Source organism: Nomascus leucogenys, chromosome 4, assembly GCF_006542625.1.
Source record: "Nomascus leucogenys isolate Asia chromosome 4, Asia_NLE_v1, whole genome shotgun sequence".
Classification (NCBI taxonomy): Eukaryota; Metazoa; Chordata; class Mammalia; order Primates; family Hylobatidae; genus Nomascus; species Nomascus leucogenys.
Window position 1 is genome coordinate 101,435,360 of NC_044384.1, and position 17,376 is coordinate 101,452,735.

At 58.5% G+C, this 17,376-nt stretch overlaps 1 protein-coding gene across 1 annotated transcript; it reads right to left on the bottom strand.

The window, feature by feature from the left end:
- Positions 1 to 553: 553 nt before the first annotated feature.
- SLC38A3 (solute carrier family 38 member 3) lies at positions 554 to 16,713 on the bottom strand. Its single transcript, XM_030811735.1, has 16 exons — positions 16,609 to 16,713; positions 7,726 to 7,877; positions 7,544 to 7,625; positions 7,258 to 7,373; positions 6,578 to 6,651; positions 6,401 to 6,493; positions 6,216 to 6,297; positions 4,714 to 4,796; positions 4,561 to 4,619; positions 4,198 to 4,362; positions 4,042 to 4,121; positions 3,669 to 3,769; positions 3,322 to 3,446; positions 3,091 to 3,235; positions 2,057 to 2,160; positions 554 to 1,968 (listed from the first exon to the last, which is right to left on the bottom strand). Exons 2-16 carry the CDS (start codon positions 7,824 to 7,826, stop codon positions 1,864 to 1,866), a joined length of 1,515 nt encoding a protein of 504 aa, XP_030667595.1. The 5' UTR covers positions 7,827 to 7,877; positions 16,609 to 16,713; the 3' UTR covers positions 554 to 1,863.
- Between the last annotated feature and the right edge of the window lie 663 nt (positions 16,714 to 17,376).

Consider the following 17,376-nt stretch of genomic DNA (forward strand, 5'->3'; position numbering starts at 1 on the left):
GGGTTCCAGGCAGGGTTATGGCCCCATCGAGACCTCTAGAGGGCAGCCCCTCTCATCAGAACACCCTGTGCTGCATCCACCTCTAGGCCAGTGTCCAGCTCTTTCCTGGGGCCACAGGGCTCCTGGGTGAGTCCCCAGCCTGGAGTCAGGCGCCTGGGCCTGATGGGAACAGGACTCAGGAAGCTCCCCTCGGCTGAGCTGGCACTGCTGCGGGCCTAGCAGCCACCGGCTTGAGGAAGTTCTTTCTTCAGGGTTTTCCCAAGCTGGCAGCTGCCTTGCAAATTCAAACTGGATCTTTCCTGCTGCCCTTTCCCCAGCAGCCTAGCTTGGTGCAGGGTCTCTCCTAATGAGGGTTTGGTGCCAAGGCCTGGGCAGCTCCATCCCACTGGGTCCCAGCTGGTTCAGACCTGCCCAAGGCAGTGGGCAGCTTCCCAGTCCCACCGGGGCCAGGACACCTGGGGCTGTCCTGCTTCCTTGCAGCCCCTGCCTTACCTTGGACTCCCGCCTCTCTTTGCCATTTGGGGCCCCCCACAAACAGGGATTGCTAACCCACTTTATTCATAGTGGATTTTACTGTTAATAAAAAGATCATCCCAACAGGGCACAGGATTCCTGGACTTTTGTCCCCAGACTCAGGGCATTGACAAGAGAGTTGACATGGCAGCCTGGGAGCTAGGGGAGGACAGGGGGCCCTTCCTGGGGCTCCCTCAGGGCTCAGCTGCCCCCAGCTCAGACCCTCCCTGAAGCTGCTGGGGATGCACCTCACGTTGCCTCCTTCCGGAGGCCTCTCTCTGTCCCACTTCCTGGGGCCTCATTAATTCCTCCCCACCTCAACCCGTGAGAAAGCAGGTCTGTGCTGAGCCTGGCCCAGGCCCAGAGCTGGGTCTGAGTGTGCCACTGGTTAGTTTGGGAGGCAGGGGGTGGGGTGGGTGGGGGACTTGCCCTGTCCCCACCCTCATCCCAGACAAGGAGATGGGGGCCCTCCATCACCATCCATGTTCTGGCCCCTACCTCACTTTCCAGGAATCCAGGGACCATGGAGACCAAGAATAGAAAACACAGCTGGTCTTATGTATAATATTTATAAAAGAGGGCTGCCAGCCTCCCCACCCTATCCCAGTGTGGCCACTGGGGTCTTTGGCTCCCGGGGGCAGGCCACTCTGGGCCTCGGCCTGTTTCTTCTCCCAGCAGTGGAATGTGAGCTGTGGCCCAGGCTTGTGGCAGGGGGAGTCCCAGCCTCCCCAGGACTGGTGAAGGGACAGGACAGGGGTCTCTTGGGGGTCCCTACACCAGCTCCACCCTCAGCAGACCCTGCTGGCCCCAGCTGTGGGGTATGGGAGGGTGTCATCCTGTGAAGGGGGATGGGAGAAGAGTATCCAAGGGCCCAAGTGTCTGAAAAGGGCCTAGGGAATAAAAGGGGGGAAAACAAGTGGGCTGGGGGAGATGAGGCCCCAGGGCGCAGACTGTGGCCTAGCAGCAGGGTCGGGGGATGGCTGCAGGCCAATCCCAGCTGTATATGTTCCTACAGGCTATGTCACCTCAGGAGGCAGCTGCTGGGCCCCAGTGTATGTATCTGTGCAAGGAGGGAATGAGGGGCTTGGGCGGGATCTAAGGCGACAGCCCTACCCGTCTCCCAGTTCAGGAAGTCCCTACAGCTCTGGAGCCTAGCAGGGTAGTGGCCCAAGGGCCTTGGTCCTGGCTCTTGAACAAAAACCTTCCACAGAGAGGACACGGGGCCTGGCTGAATGGCACAGTGTTAATCGCGTCTTTCTCCTCCCCTGACTGGCCACTGGATGGGAGCAGGGGCTGAAGAGTCTGGGCAGGGCTGCTAGGGTGAGTAGACAGAACAGGACGAGGGTCACCCTAGTGGTTTCCTCCATGCCGGCTGGTCCCTGAGGCCCAGTCAATGATGATGAAGCTCAAGCTCATGGTCATCAGCAAGAAGCCAAGCACAGCAAAACACAGGGCCTGTGGAATCAGAAGTCAGGGTCAGGTCCAAGGTCAGGGCAGTTCCCTTAGCCCCATACCAGCCCACCGGCCTCCAGGCCCCTCGCACCAGGATTTTGGGGGTGGATCTTGCAGGCTCCTTCTCCGTGGGCATGATTCGGAAGTAGAAGATGGCAGGAAAGATGAAGATGAGGCATGGGGCAGATGTGGCACCTGCAAAGAACAAGACATGGCCACTGCTGGTTCATATCCTCCTGCTGACTAAGGTTCGGGGGTGGACTCTTCAATGAGATCAAATACTCCTTGCTGAGGGAGTTTCATGTTGAGACCACTGGAGAGCGCTGCCTGTTTCTAGCCCACCAGCCTCTCCCCCTTGTTCTCCATCCATGAGGATAGAAGGCTGGTGATGTCGGTGTCAGAAGAATGTCAGCCAATGAAGCTAGCAATGAGGAAAGGCAAATCAAGAGATGGAGAGAGATGAGGGCTTAAGGGTATTGGGCTCCAGGCTACAGCTATACTTGAAGGCTTCTCTGTTATTTGAGCCAGTGGATTCCTTTCTGCTTAATTCATTTCGAGTTGGATTTCGGACATAGAGAACGAAGAGTGCTGTCCGTGATATCTATGATACTCAGCCCCCAGGTCTGTTTGTCAGTCCTGGCAGTTTGTTAGTCCTCTGAGTTGGATCACCCCAAAGACATTTCAGAATTGTCTGCTCTACCAGCTGAGAGCCCCATCTGGAATGAGGCAGTGGATGGAGCACCAAACTTGGAGTCCAGTGATCCTGGGGCTGAATCAAGCCCAAGGCTCCTATTCACCAGCCGTGTGGCCCTGCTCCTCCTTTAATCACTCTAAACTTTAGTTTCCTGACATGTGAAATGTGGACAAGACCCAGTGAGATCCTCTGAGGCGGCCTCTGATCCCTGGGATCCACCCCTGTCCTCCAGCAAGGGGGACTGACTCAGTGGCTCTGAGCCCTGAAAAGGGATTAGAATAGCCTATGGACAAAAGCTCAGATGGAAGGCCAAACTGTGCACATGGCCACTGCACTTAATGTAGGGTGTAAGCTCAGGAATCTGCCAGGATTTGCAGGGTTGAATTCCCCTGGGGCAATACCCTGCTTCCACAGCAGGGCCAGACCCTCACCGATGACCCCAAAGATTCCCAGGATGTTGGGGGCAAAGATGACCAGCAGGTTGATACAAGTGAGCAGGCCAACGGCAATAAGCACGTGCCGCAGCCAGCTGAACTCCTGGTTTGGAAACAGCATCTGCTGGATGGCGCGGCGCACCTGGGGGACAGGTGGGAAGAATCATCAGCCTGTTGGCCCCATCAGCCCCTCCCGCCACTAGTCTGGCCACCTGCCCACCAGCTCACCGGGAACAGAACGATGGGCACTGTGAGCGTGACTGCTGTCAGCACGGCCACGCGCACACACAGGATCAGGACGTCAAACGGGTCCACCTTGCTGTAGGTGTGCAGCAGCTCCGACTCCACTCCGTCTGTGGCAGGCAGGGAGGGTGGTCAGTAGGTGGCCCCAGGAAGGAGGTGGGATCTGAGCTGCCTGGGGGACCCCAACACTGTGGGGATTGACATGCAGACTCACCTCCACAGCGTCAAGGCACAGCCAGACACCACACGCCTCGGTATGGAGGGCACCATGGCCACAACCAGCCCCTTCCCCCCAGCCTAGCCTAGGCCTCTGCCCACCGGTGCCACCGTACTGTAGAAGGTGAGGTAGCCGAAGAGGGCAGCCAGGAAGTACATGATGTACATGACAGCGATGGACAGGTTGGAGATGTGCTGCATCTTCTTCTTGGAGGGGCTGTGGGGAAGTGGGGGGGGGGTGTTGGTGACAAGCTGGGTAACACTGGGAGACCCCCATGTGCCCCAAGCTCTCTCTGGCACCATACTTTCACCATTCAGCAGCTGAGGGAGTCTCCTTCTTGCTCATAATTGCCTCTCATAGCTGCCACGGACATCTTAGATAAAGTGACTTGGCTCCCGTCACTCCCCTCTCCACATTCAGGACCACATCCATTCTCCCCAAACCAGCTCAGGGCAGCCCCACCCCCGCTCCCAGCCACAGACACCTACTCCTTGAGCTCGGTATAGATGGGCAGCACCTCGGGGTGGCAGACGAAGGCGAAGGCCATGATGGGGATGGTGTATGCTGTCTGGGGAAACACGAGGCTGTGTCAAGGCAGTCCGCCACTCTCACTGGGCCCCCGCCCCGCCCTGACCTGTCAGAACCTGTGAGTTGAGCGTGAAGTAGCTGGGAGTGCAGAAGGCTGCAGCCTCAGGTTCAACCTGCAGCTGCTCCTTCTCCTTCACGATCTCCATGTGGCTGAAGTTGCCTATGGTGTTGTTGAAGTTGGGGGGCAGTGGGCAGGGCACGTGGAACTTTTTGTAGATGACCTGGAGTGGGGAGGGATGAGGGTGTCAGAGCCAGGCTGGGCTGCCTGGGAAATCACCATGAAGCCACATCTAGATCAGGACTGGTGGAGCTGCCTTCTGGCCCAGGCTTCCCAGAGACACCTGCCCTGTCCTGATGACAGGGAACTCCCCCAGGAGACCCGCTGCCCGCTTTCTCAGCCAACATGGAGGGTGACTCACTGCAATTAGGAAGAACACCATGCAGCTAAGAGAGAAGCCGCTGGAGTAGCCCAGGTAGCCTGCAAAGTGGAGGGAGCACTCTGAGACCTGGGGCCCCTCCCATGGTGTATGCCTCCAACATCCCTTCCAAGGCTCTGACCCTTCCACACTCACCAAGCTGCCGCATCAGTGCCAGGGGCAGAATGACAGTGACAGAGACAAGGATTACCAGGTAGTTTCCGTTCATGTACCAGTCCCTGCAGGGACAGGAGTTGGGAGCCAGGGTCAGAATCCATTCAGCCTGGGATGGGGCCCCTGCCTCCCTCTGCTGGAGTCACCAATGGTGCCACTGAGTGACATCTGAAGAATGTTTGTCCACAGCTCTGAGTCTCACTTTCCCCATCTGCAAAATGGGCATGCCCAGCTGGGCGCAGTGGCTCACGCCTGTAATCCCAGCACTTTGGGAGGCTGAGGTGGGTGGATCATCAGGTCAGGAGTCCGAGACCAGCCTGATCAACATGGTGGACTCCCGTCTCTACTAAAAATACAAAAAAAAATTAGCCGGGCATGGTGGCACACGCCTATAATCTCAGCTACTCAGGAGGCTGAGGCAGGAGAATCACGTGAACCCGGGAGGCAGAGGTTGCAGTGAGCCAAGATTGCGACACTGTACTCCAGCTTGGGCGACAGAGCGAGACTCCCTCTCACAAAAAAAAAAAAAAGGCGGGGGGGGCGTGCCTTCAGTACTGTCCTTCAGGGTGATGTGAGAACTAAGGTTCCAGCCTGGCACACAGCTCATGCTCAGGACCCTCTCTATTGTAGGCACTGCTGTTGCTTTTCTCAGGACACACAGGTCTGGGCCCAGCCTTTGGATGGAGGTGGGTGGGAGGAGGAAGAGGGACCTGGTTCTAGAGGGAGGCGGTATTTTCCACGGGGGTTTCTGGCACTTGCAATAACCTGTGCCCCTTGCGGTTCCTTCTGGCATCTGGGCCTTGCCTCATCCTGCCCCCTCCTCTACCCACCAGGAATGGATATGGGGCACAGGGAAACAAGGGGATAAGGGCCAGGACCGTCCTCAAAGGCAAGCCCCAAGGCCAACTCCTTGGGAAAGGCCCAGGGCCCCAGGGGCAGAATCCTGGCTCTCCCTCTTGCCGGAGCTACTCTCAGCCTCCCAGCCCCTCTGCTTGCTCGGGCTGGGCTGTCAAGAGCAGGGCCTGGCTGTGTCCCCTCTGTTCCACAAAGCACATTTGATGTCCAGTCAATGCTGGCTAAAGTGATAGGCAACTGGGACACCTGGGCTTAATCTCTTGGTTGGGAGGGGTGGGGGCAACTCCATGGTCAGGAATAGCAGGCGCTTAGAGCTAAGCCTGAGCCTCCCACGCTCACAGGCTGGGTCCTGGGTGAGGAGAGGCCCAGCTTCCTCGGCTGCACCCTGCCCCTAGCCCCACATGCCCCTTCTGGGGGGGGGGTCCCCTAGGTGCTTCCCAAATGAGTGTGAACTGAATGCTGGCTCTGCTGGCAACTCTCCCCGCTCCACCAGCTTCTTGTCTGCTTTGTCTTGTCTCTCCCACCAGCCCAGCCTGGGCCCCCCACCCTCACCCAGCCCCACCCCACCACACCCCTCCTCACTGCACCGCACCTCTCCCCTCCCCTCCCCTCCCCACCCCAGGGCTCACGAGGTTTTCTCCTCCAGGTTCAGGAAGGTCTGTATGACAAGTGGCAGCTCAGACTTGATGATGTACAGGTAGCTGGACATGGCTGTGGGGAGAGGGGTGGGCAGGCAGGCGCTGAGGTCAGCCCAACCGGCCAGCTTTCGGGGCCGTCCACCTCCCTACTGCCTGCTCCTGCCCACTGCTCTCACCTCCGATGTTCTGGAGCGTGATAGCCAGGGCTGCTGCCAGCTTTCCTGGGGTCCCAAAGGCACGGTAGCCCAGCTGCTCATAGGCACGGATGCCTGTAGGAGCAGGGTCAAGAAGTCAGGAGCTTGCCCCAGTTTACCCACCAGCTCCCGCCCATTCCAGGCTGGTGTGAGGCTCACCCACGACCCCTGAGGACTTGAGTAGCAGGTGGATGGAGTAGCTGGAGAGCAAGGCGACAGCCGTCAACAGGAACCTAGGGACATATGGGAAGATGGAAGAAAAAGAGGCCACTGAGGGGCTACCCTGGCTGGCAGAGGGTGAGGGGCTCTGGGAGGCCTGGGGGTGGAGGGTCTGTGACCTGGGTGTCTGGACTCCCAACAGGTATGGATGCAAGCTCAGCAGGCCCCAGGGGTGATGAACACCACCCCGTTTGATCCAGGGTGCGACACACCCCAGAAGGGGTCCTCTGGTTCAAGAGTGTCCCTCTGACCACATCCTCCTCTCAAGTCCTTGAAACAAACATGTTTTCCATTCTGGCTTCAGGGCAGAGCCCGCAGGCAAAGGACACATGTGCCCACACAAGGCCTGGCCGTGGAGCTTGGCCATCATGTATAAGGTGGCAAAAGGACAGTCTCTGGCCTGTAAGACCAGCCTGTGTTGTGACCTCAGTCAGTTTACTGGGCAGTGAGGTATATTTGTTTGGCTGTGGATGTGTTTTTCAGCCGTGGTTTGTTAGTGTAAGAAGTGCCCACCCACTGCAGCCTGGGTGCTGGGACAGGGAACTGGTGGCTCCTGAGAGGTCATGATTGGTGGCTTGCTTAGGGCACCTATCTTTAGAAGGTTCTCTGAGGGCACTCACAGGAAAAGGATAATGCCCGTATTGGCCATGGCATAGGCGAGTCCCAGGATGCCGCTGCCCATGATAGCATTGCTGAGGTTGAACACTGACATCCCGAATGATGTCTTCCCCTCGAACTGCAGGCACCAGAATGGGATGGGGAGGGGTGGGAAGAGTCAGCAAGGGACAGGGGCATCACGGCATTCCCCTGACGGTCCCTCAGCCTCCCACTGCTGCCAGAGACCACCTCATTACTGCATCCAAGCTCCCCACAGTGTTCCCCAAAACCCGTTGCTGCCCCGCTCACGTCGGTGAAGTGTGGCTCCTTGCTGGGACTTTTCTGTAGGAAGCTCTTGGCCTCAATACAACTCCGTGTGGGGTCCTCGACCCTGTAGGCACAGGTCAGGTGGGTGGCTCAGCTCCAGCCCTTTGCTCTGTATCCCTGCCCTGCCCTATCTTGAGCCACCACTGGGTCCCTCTTGTACTCACCTCTGGTTGCCTGCCATGGGGGTGATGACTGGGAGCAGCCCCTCTGAGTGTTTGCCATTGGGCACCAGCTCCACCATCTCTGTCTGCAAAGGCGCCTCCATGGCTCAGGGCACACCACCAGGAGCACTGGTCTCACACCAACAGTCAGATGTCTGCAGAGCAGCGGGTCCCTCTGGTTAGCCCTGTTACTTGGGCCTACGGCCCAGCCTCCTACCTGAGGCCTGCAGCCATAGCACACCTCCCAGATGGTCACTCGGGGCATACCCTCACATGCAGCTCTGCCTGCTGCCTCCCTGGGATCTGCTGTTGGGGGAATCCAGCTCAGACACCTGAGTTCCTAGGACGTTCTGATGGGACACCCTAGCCAGTACATAATGCACTTCTTACACGTACACCCATCCAGGCAAGCCCTTAGGGTCTCGGTTTCACCATCTGTGAAGTGAGGGTCATCTGGATGACCCGAGTTCAGAGCCCAGTGGCACCAGCATCCCCAGATGCTCAGTCCCAGGCCCCCAGACTTCACTCTGGGTATGTACCCAGGACAGACTTCCCCTCCTTGACATCAGTACTGGGAGATGGTTTCCTGCACTGGCCCTGTGTCCAGGGGCCTCCTGCCCAACCTAGAATGGCACTGCCCGACGGCTGGAGGCCTTGGGAGAGGGTGAGGGCTGTGGGCCCTGTTCCCAGCCGCCCGGCGGGCACTGCTGGCAGCCAGAACAAAGAGCCCTCTGTGGGCTGAGAGCTGGCGCTGGGAACGGCAGGCGCAGAGACTGTCCCCCCTCCCCGGAGCCAGGATGCCTGAGGCGGTGCTGGGTGGCTGGACACCTGGCCCTTCCCGCCTGGCTGCAGCAAAGGGCCCTCAGGGGGCCTTCCAGGAAACGGGTGCTCCAGGGCTGCTTCTTTGTGCCACACACGCCTCACCCTCCATACAGTCCTGGCCTCAGGGCCATGTTTTTTTCCAAGCCTCTCCTCCACTGCCAGGCAGGGAACCCCCAACCCTCAGGGGCCCGCCGTCCAGGAGTGGACCCTCTGAACAGACCCCCATTTCCTAGGGCCCCAGGCCAGGAGCTCAGGCCCTTGGCTGGCTGTAGAGGAACCTGGGTCACCAGATCAGTCTCCCTTCTCTGCTCTCAGGGCTTGGCCCTGCTGGGCCTCAAAGGAACCAGCTCTCCTTCCCCCACCACCCCTGCCCACTGCCCAGACAACTCACTGGCCCCTCTCCCATCATTGGGTCCAGGATTTGCCTACCTCATACCCAGAGGTGGCTGGGCATAGTGCCCCCAGGTTCTGTAAGGACACCCTGAAGGCCAGCCTGGCCAGCAGGAGAGCTGAGGCCAGAGTGGAGACCAGTGAGGGGGGCAGCGCTGCCAGGCAGGACAGCCAGAGCCTGGTCCTGAAGCCATGGTGCCCTCTCTGATGGAGAACCCTGAATTCTGCCCTGAACCCCCCATCCCCACTCCGGCCCCTGATGGTTTCAGGTCTGCCCTTGAATCTGGAGCACTGGGGAACTCAAAGGTAGCACTCAGGGCTAGGGGTGAACAAGAGAGGCTGGCCTCAGGCCTCAGGCCTGGTGCCCCCGGAGGCAGCAGAGGTCACAGCAGCCTCTGGCCTCTCTGGTCAGAGGACTCCCTCCCTGCACTGCCCCAGGCAGCCCTAGGCCAGAGTTCAGATTCTGGCACCTGGACCCTGGAGACCCCACACATGGCAAACTTGCATCCCTCAAACCTGCCTCTCCTTCTGATGCCAGCATTTTACCTCCTCTCCTCCCAGCCCCACCTACTCAGGACTATAACAATGTCAGCATCTCTTCTTGAGCCCTCTCCCCTGACCCCAGAGTTGCCTGGGTCCGCCTGTCCTCATGCCCCTGCCCTAAGCCTTGCCATCAGCATCCCTCCAAGTGTCCCACCTAGGTATGGAGGTGCTGGTGCTGGCGTCCAGAGCTACTCCAGGGTCCCCCCTGCACTCAGCCCTCTCTCGGCCCCCTGCCCTGGGCAGGCTGGGACACGCCCTCAGAGTGTGCTGAGCTGGCAGTCTGGACAAAACACCCTTCTCTGCCCTAATATCCTTCCGTAGCAGCCAGGCACTGCCTCCAGGGACACCACAGTCTGTGGCATGGGCCGTGGGAGGTGTCTGAGGTCTGAGCTCCAGGTTCCCCATCCCCCTTGCAGTAGCTGGGCCTAGACTTTGGGGCATGGTGGCTATTACTCAATCATGACCAGTCATTGCTGGGTCTTGGGCTGGCCCGAGATCCCAGAAAGGATTTAGAATATCTCTCCTCAAGTGACCTCTAGCCTGGAAGAGACAAATCCCCCCAAATAGCACCCTCATCACCACCCTATAGCTCCTGCTGCAACTGAGTGTGAGCCACATAGTGCTGGGTCTCAAAAAAGAGGATGGGGGTGCCGGGCGCAGTGGCTCACGCCTGTAATACCAGCACTTTGGGAGGCCAAGGCGAGCAGGATCATCTGAGGTCAGGAGTTTGAGACCAGCCTGACCAACATGGAAAAACCCCATCTCTACTAAAAATACAAAATTAGCCGGGCATGGTGGCGCATGCCTGTAATCCCAGCTACGCGGGAGGCTGAGGCAGGAGAATTGCTTGAAGCCAGGAGGCGGAGGTTGCAGTGAGCTGAGATTGTGCCATTGCACTCCAGCCCGGGCAACAAGAGCCAACTCCATCTAAAAAAAAAAAAAAAAAAAAAAAAAAAGGTGGATGGGGAGCATCAAGGAAGACTTCCTGGAGGAGGTGGCAAAGCCAGTCCTAAAATTCTAGTAGGCACCCTGGGGTGTCAAACAGGAAAGAGTGTACCAGGCAGAGAGCACGGCATAGGCAGAGGCCCTGAGGTACAGTACAAGGCAGGCTGTGAGCATTGAAGCAAGGTTCTGTGGCGACAGACAGACCTGACAGAGCAATAAAGGCCAGGTCTAGGAGTCTGGACTTTGGTCCAGGACAGGGAGGAGGGCTTGGGGCTGGGGGCCAGGGTGAGGATTAGCACTAGCCTGGCATGGAGCCCCCAGCCATTCCCTGAGGCTGCCAGCCCATTTTTGACAGCTCCTACCCCTCAGGCCTGTGGCCTCCCAGGCTCTTTTGTATCCGGGAATTGGGGTAAACTCAGGGAAGGGCTCCTGCATAAGAAAGGCTCCCAGCAGAGCCTGATCCCCTGTGGTGAAAGCCCAGAGTAGACCCTCTAGGGCTGGGCTTGGCCCTGCCTCACTGTGTGGCCAGGGGCAGGGTACTCCCCAGCTCAGGACCTCAGTGTATCCCCGTCCTCTAGGGGTCACGTGAGGCTTGGTCAAAGCTGGGGATGAGTAAGGAGCCTCCCCAAAGGCTTCATCCCCAGGACAGGCCATGGGTGCCCAGAGAGTGGCCAGGAGCTAGGATGGGGAGATCACAGTGTCCTTGGGCAGGTCATCAGAATGGCATCTGTCATGGATGTAGTGTGAACCCGGGCAGTAAATCAATGGCCCAGGCCATTGCCCTGGGACCTGTTTGTTTTCCTGGGAGATAAGGGCCAGGAGGGGCCAGGAGCCACAGAGATGGCGCAGCAGGTAACGCCCGCCCACGCGAACATCACCCAGTGAGAATTCATCAGGCACACCTCGGCAGGTGTTGAGTTTGGCTAATTAAAGATTTTGAGCCCCAGGAATCCAGGCCACTTCAGGGCGGCTGATGCAAGCGGCTACAGGAAGCACAGCTCTCTGCCCAGGGATCAAGGTCCTTGGAGTCCCCAGGACTCTGAGCCTTGCTTTCCTTCCCCATGCTCAGGAACATTAGTGGGTCTGAGTCTGCAGTAGTGAGCTGGTGACAGGGAGGCCTTCACACTCTTTTTACCTTGGTGGCCACTTGCACCAGTGGAGGCACAGACCCTCTGGAGCTTATTGCGAAGGCCCAAGCTTCCTGACCTCTGCCAAGATCTCAGGAGAGAGACAGCTGGCCTGGCTTGAGGGTCCATCGTGATTATCCCTGGGGGTTCAGGGGTGACGGCTGCCCCCAGTTCCAGCTCAGCTCATTTTTACCACTCCCCTCCTTGGCTGAGACAGGGTGCCCCCCTCCTAAGTCTGGTACCCATCTGGACAGCTACCCCTCTGTCCACCTGCTCCTCCAGGCTTCAGAGGGAAGATGCCCCTTACTAGGACAAGGTGTTAGTAAGGGGGGAAACCAGATCCAATGGAGACATTTGGACTGTATGTTCTCAAGGCACAGCCACAGGAATTGGTGGTAGCTGATTGCTGGGGTCAGGGGTCTAGGAACAAAGCAGGTGGGAGGAGGGTGTTAGAACAGGGAAAAGACACCTCTTACCCTCCTCTAGACCCATATTTCCACATCCTCCTCATCAACAACACAACAATGCAAGTGGCCAGTGTGTGGCCAATACTGGGCTAATACTGAAGAAGTGACATGCAGGCGGGGGCATATCCAGGGAAAGGCAGATGGCCCAGAGAACTGAACTACTGGCCATGTTAATCCTCAACCCCCAGCTCCCTGGCCTTGGGATCTAGGGTCTGTGGCTCTGTGTTCTGGGCATCCGGAGGTGTCTAGGAGGATCTGAGAGACCCAGCTGGGGCCGGAAGGTAGACTTTCCTGTGGCCGGGTACATTTTCTTTTTTTTTTCTTTTCTTTTTTTTTTTTTTTTGAGACAGACTTTTGCTCTGTCACCCAGGCTGGAGTGCAGTGGCGTGATCTCGGCTCACTGCAACCTCCGCCTCCTGGGTTCACACCATTCTCCTGCCTCAGCCTCCCGAGTAGCTCGGACTACAGGCACCTGCCACCACGCCCGGCTAATTTTTTGTATTTTTTAGTAGAGACGGGGTTTCACCATGTTAGCCAGGATGGTCTCGATCTCCTGACCTCGTGATCCACCCGCCTCGGCCTCCCAAAGTGCTGGGATTACAGGCTTGAGCTACTGTGCCTGGCCATGGCCGGGTACATTTTCTAACAGATGCTTGTAGCTGGGCCTAACCTCAGGCACCTCAGCCTCCCTTCCCAACCAGCCCTGGACCCTCCTTGCTCAGGCTGCCACCCATAGAGGTTGCAGCCAGAAGCTCTTGGTTCATGAGTGGGCTAGAGCAACAGCAGTCCCCACCTCCCCCATTGCCAGCCTGCTGAGAAGGACGTGCAGCCGGAGGCCCAGCTGAGGCAAAGGACAGGACATCACGTGACTGTGGCCCCCCAGGGGCAGGGGAGACCCTGCGCCAGCCAGCCCATTCTCCTCCCTGCTGACCCGGAATCCCCTGGAGGCGGCCAAATATTTAGACAGCCGGACTTCTGGCCCCAAAGAAAGCTGAAGCACAGGCCTCGGGCAGTTCAGGACTCATCAGAGAGTCTGATGGGGGGCTAAAGTCAAGGTCGGCCTGGAGGAGGGGCGACATCCAACATCAGGAAGAAAAGGCAGAGGGAGGGAAGAGATAGACAGGGACAGAGCAGGGAGAGAAAACACAGAGTCATTAGCTCCATGCGTCTATGCACACTGATCCATACAGAGAGACAGACAGACAGAGATGCAGAGGCCCAGGGTGACAGGGAAATGCAGTTGCACACAGAGGGACACAGACAGAAAAACACACAGACAAAAATCACATGCAGATAGCGGACAGACATTTAGACAGAGAGACAGAGAGTGACAGAAACAACCAGGGAGGTGAGAAACAGAATGAGCACCCAGTCAGAGACAGCCAAATGGAGGAAGAGACAGACAACGAGACAGCAAGAGACAGCTGTAAGGGCGGGCATGGTGGCTCACGCCTGTAATCCAGGCACTTTGGGAGGCTAAGGCGGGCAGATCACCTGAGCCCAGGAGTTCGAGACCAGCCTGGCCAACATGGTGAAACCCCGTCTCTACCAAAAATACAAAAATTATCCAGGCATGGTGGCAGGTGCCTGTAATCCCAGCTACTCGGGAGGCTGAGGCAGGAGAATTGCTTGAACCTGGGAGGCAGAGGCTGCAGTGAACCAAGATCACGCCGCTGCACTCCAGCCTGGGTAAGAGAGCGAGACCCTATCTCAAAAAAAAAAAAAAAAGAGAAAGCTGAAGAAAAAGAGAGCGCCATAAAGAGTGAGAAGGGGAGAGGGAGCCAGGGGGCCCAGGTGAGGGGGCAGTAGGCCCAATGGGCACTGCCAAGATGGCCAGGCGGAACCCTGGAGGACCCCACAAAAAGGCTGCTGCTGCACCTCCAGGTCCCCACAGAGCAGGTTATGCCACTACCAACCAGGTGCTATAACACCCAGAGGGTGGGGCTGAGCCCACTAGGGCCACAAGGCCAGGCCCAACTGGAAAGCTCAGAGATCCCTGGTCCAGCACCCAGGACTTGTCTACCTGAGCAATGGAAAATACATGTGGAGATGATGGTCAGTCGGAGTGACCCCCATTCTCAGCAGCCATGCACGTGTGCAGACGTGCTGGCTGAGAGGCTGTGTACAGGACGTGGCCCGCAGAGCGGAAATTCAAAACCAAGCCACCCCAGGCCACTGGCCGGAAAGCCCCTCCTGCCCAGCAGCTGGTCCTTCCCTTTGGCCCCCAGAAGCCCCGCCTGGCCCTCTAGAGCCCCACCCTGTTCTCCTATGTCTGTCCTACCACCCAGAGTCAAAGGCCTACCCTTCACCCACTAGACAAGAGTGTACACCGGCACACAGTAGGTGCTCAGCAAATGTTAAATGAATGGAATGGCCGGGTGCAGTGGCTTAGACTTGTAATTCCAGCACTTTGGGAGGCCAAGGCAGGCAGACTGCTTGAGCTCAGGAGTCTGAGACCAGTCTGGGCAACATGATGAAACCCTGTCTCTACCAAAAATATAAAAAAAAATTATCCAGGCTTGGTGTTGCACACCTGCGGTCCTGGCTACTCAGAAGGCTGAGGTGGGAGAATTGCTTGGGCCTGGGAGGCAGCGGTTGCAGTGAGGCGAGATTGTGCCACTGCACTCCAGCTTGGGCAACAGAGTGAGACCCCATCTCAAAAAATGAAAAAAATAAAAAAAATAAATGAATGGAATGCATTTGAGGCCCTCGGCAAGCCCTCTTACCTGCTCCAAGTGAGGCCTGGCCCCTGGCCATGTCTACACTAGAACATCCTCCCACTGGGTCCCAATTCTGCTATAGCATAGACTGCACATTCCACCTCAGCTTTCTGTTCACAGAGACGCCAAAACTACACCTCCCTGGTGGCCCACCCCGAACCACTCCCCTCCAAATGTTTCCCTCTCAAACTGGATGCTTGTCCTCACACCCAGCCCGGACTTCCAGGGTGTGTCCAGTTCAGCTTAAAATCCTTCCCTGACTCAACCCAGAGACCATGAACCACCCAGCCAGTCTTGTTGTGCCTCAGTTTCTCTATCTGTCCAGGGCTTCAAGGCTACTTGCTAGGGCAGTGGCACAAGGCACAAGGACAGGAGCAACCAGTTGTCAGGATCTGGCAACCTGGAGCCCTGGACTGGTATGGGGACCATTTGTGACATGGGCCAAAAAAACCAGCACACAACAAGGAGTGGCTTGAGAGGCCAGCGAAGACATGGGCCCCATGGGCCCAGGCAGAACAAAATTCTGAGATACAGACTCCTACCCTCCCCAGAGATTCAGCCCCCTGCTCCCAATGTCAAGAAATCAGATTCCGATTTCTGGTTTCAGTCATTCCAGCCCTCTCAGAGATGTGCCAGGCTTGGCCTCTTCCAGTCCTCATCCCTCCCGTCAGTGATGCTTCTTGCAGGAAGGGTACCGTGGCTGTGCCGAATTTCCCCCATTCAAAATGGAACCATCCTTGGGTCTCTTTAGCTTTCTGTCCCCCAGACTGAGAGCCCCGAGGGATTTGCTTCCTTTCCAGAAGGAAATGAGCCCCATCCCAGACCTTTTACAGAACAGGAAGGGGTGAAAGGTCCAAGGGCCTTTTCCAGGGGCAGCTCTGTGGCCAGAGTCGGTCATGGAAGAAAGGACAGGGTTGGCAGGCTGAAGGAAGGATGGGCATGAGTGGGGATGTCCTCCATGGTGTTTCTCAGGGCTCAAGAGCCTTTGACTTAGCCTTTCTCAGAACTGTCTGAGAGCCCATACCTGGACTCGGGACTCAGGTCCCTGTGGGGGAAAAAGGGCGGGTCCCCGCCGATCCCGCCCCTGGCCTCCCCCTGCCCGGGTGTAAACAAACGCACACATTTGCTGTGGCCAATCGAAGGGGCCAACCGGGCGGGGGCGGGCTCTTGCAAACCAAGTCTTGGTTCCTTCTCTCCGCCGTGCGCTGCGCGGGCTCTGACTTACACCCTACCCAGCGCCAGGTGGGGAGGAGCTCACACGGCGCCCCGGCCTCAGGTCAGGGAGCCACTCGTGCCCTGCGCCCGCTGTGCCCGCTGGCTCCTCTGCAAATGGCACCGGCTCTGGGACCAGCATGTACCCCGCGGCCCCTCAGGCGGCCCGGCCCGATCTGCCCTCAAGGCCTTGTCCAGAGCAGCCGGGATAAATATACCCGGATTCCCATCGTGCCAGCCGGGCTGCTCTGCCTGTCAGGCGCCCGTCGGGGCAGCGCTCCAGGGACTGCTCCAGGCCCCTCTTGGGTCCTCCCCTCCGGCCCTCTCCAGCCTGCCCCATGGGTCCAGTGGTCCCAGCCCCGGGTGCCGCCGACCTCCTGCTGTACCTCCCAGCCCCGCCGAGAGGCCCCAAGGCGACGACGTGTCCCTCCCGGTACCCCCAGGGCCCTGCTTAAGCTCGGCGCTGAGTCCCGACTGGCAGGTCCCCAAGACCAGCGCCTGGAGCGCGCGGGGCTTTGGCTCGCCGGAGGCTGGGGCGCCTGCCCGGGTCAGGACGGGAGAGGAGAGCTGCCCAGAGCCCGGCTATGGACAGGAGGGTGGACAGTAGGGCTCGGCCCACCCGATTCCCCTGTGCGGGTGGATGAACTCCCGAAGCGGTACCTGGCCTCGCGGTTGGGCACGCGCGGCGCTCCGCTCGGGCCGGTGCGGTTCGCTCTGCTCCCGGCTGAACTCAGGGCTGCAACAGCGACAACAGCGACGGGGGATGAAGGGCGCCCGGCCCCGCCCCCGGCCCGCCCCCCGCCCGCCAATCCCTGGCGGCCCGCAGGAGGAGGGGCTGGTCCGGGGAATGGCGGGGGCCGGGGCAGGCCGGGAGCACAGGGGCGGCCTGAGCGTTAGGGAGCCCCTAGGTGGGAGAGCAGAGCTGCCGGAGGGGCTCCGTTGAGTCTTGTGGGGGGTATGCTTCAGTCCAAAGCAGATTCTCTCTGAGGTCTGTGGGTGTCACCTTAACCCCTGAAATGCTCTGCCTACACCCCCAAAGCCAGAAGAGGAGTTTCAGCCAAGAGGACTGGCAGTGCATAGCGTCAGTGAGGGATGCTTGAATGGGGGACTTTCAGGCGACACTCAGGCAACAAAATACCTCTTCTACCTGCCTCCCCCTTCCCAACCAGGGGTGGGGTGGGGGCGAGGGTGGGAGGGCTTCTTGTATCAATTCTGTCTCCACCCCAGATATTCAGAGGAGGCTGAGGCTGGAACAGAGAGGGCAGGGGCAGTGAGGTCAGGCAAGGAGTAAGGCTTGGCTTGCTTGAGCCTCGCCTGGGGCCCCCCGACCATGACCCTCATCCTTATTTAGAAGGTGTAGGAGACAGCTGTCAGCCTGTCCACAAGAAGGGGGCTGGGACTTGGTGCCCTGGGGACAGATAGGGGTTT

Bases quoted from the DNA above. Each gene is read 5' to 3' on its own strand.
- SLC38A3 (XM_030811735.1), bottom strand. From the start codon at position 7,826: ATGGAGGCGCCTTTGCAGACAGAGATGGTGGAGCTGGTGCCCAATGGC. The intron at 3,447-3,668 runs GTACGGTGGCAC...TGCCTGCCACAG, and splicing joins CGGCTACCTCACCTTCTACA to ACGGAGTGGAGTCGGAGCTG. The intron at 3,236-3,321 runs GTGAGCTGGTGG...CCTGTCCCCCAG, and splicing joins TGCCCATCGTTCTGTTCCCG to GTGCGCCGCGCCATCCAGCA.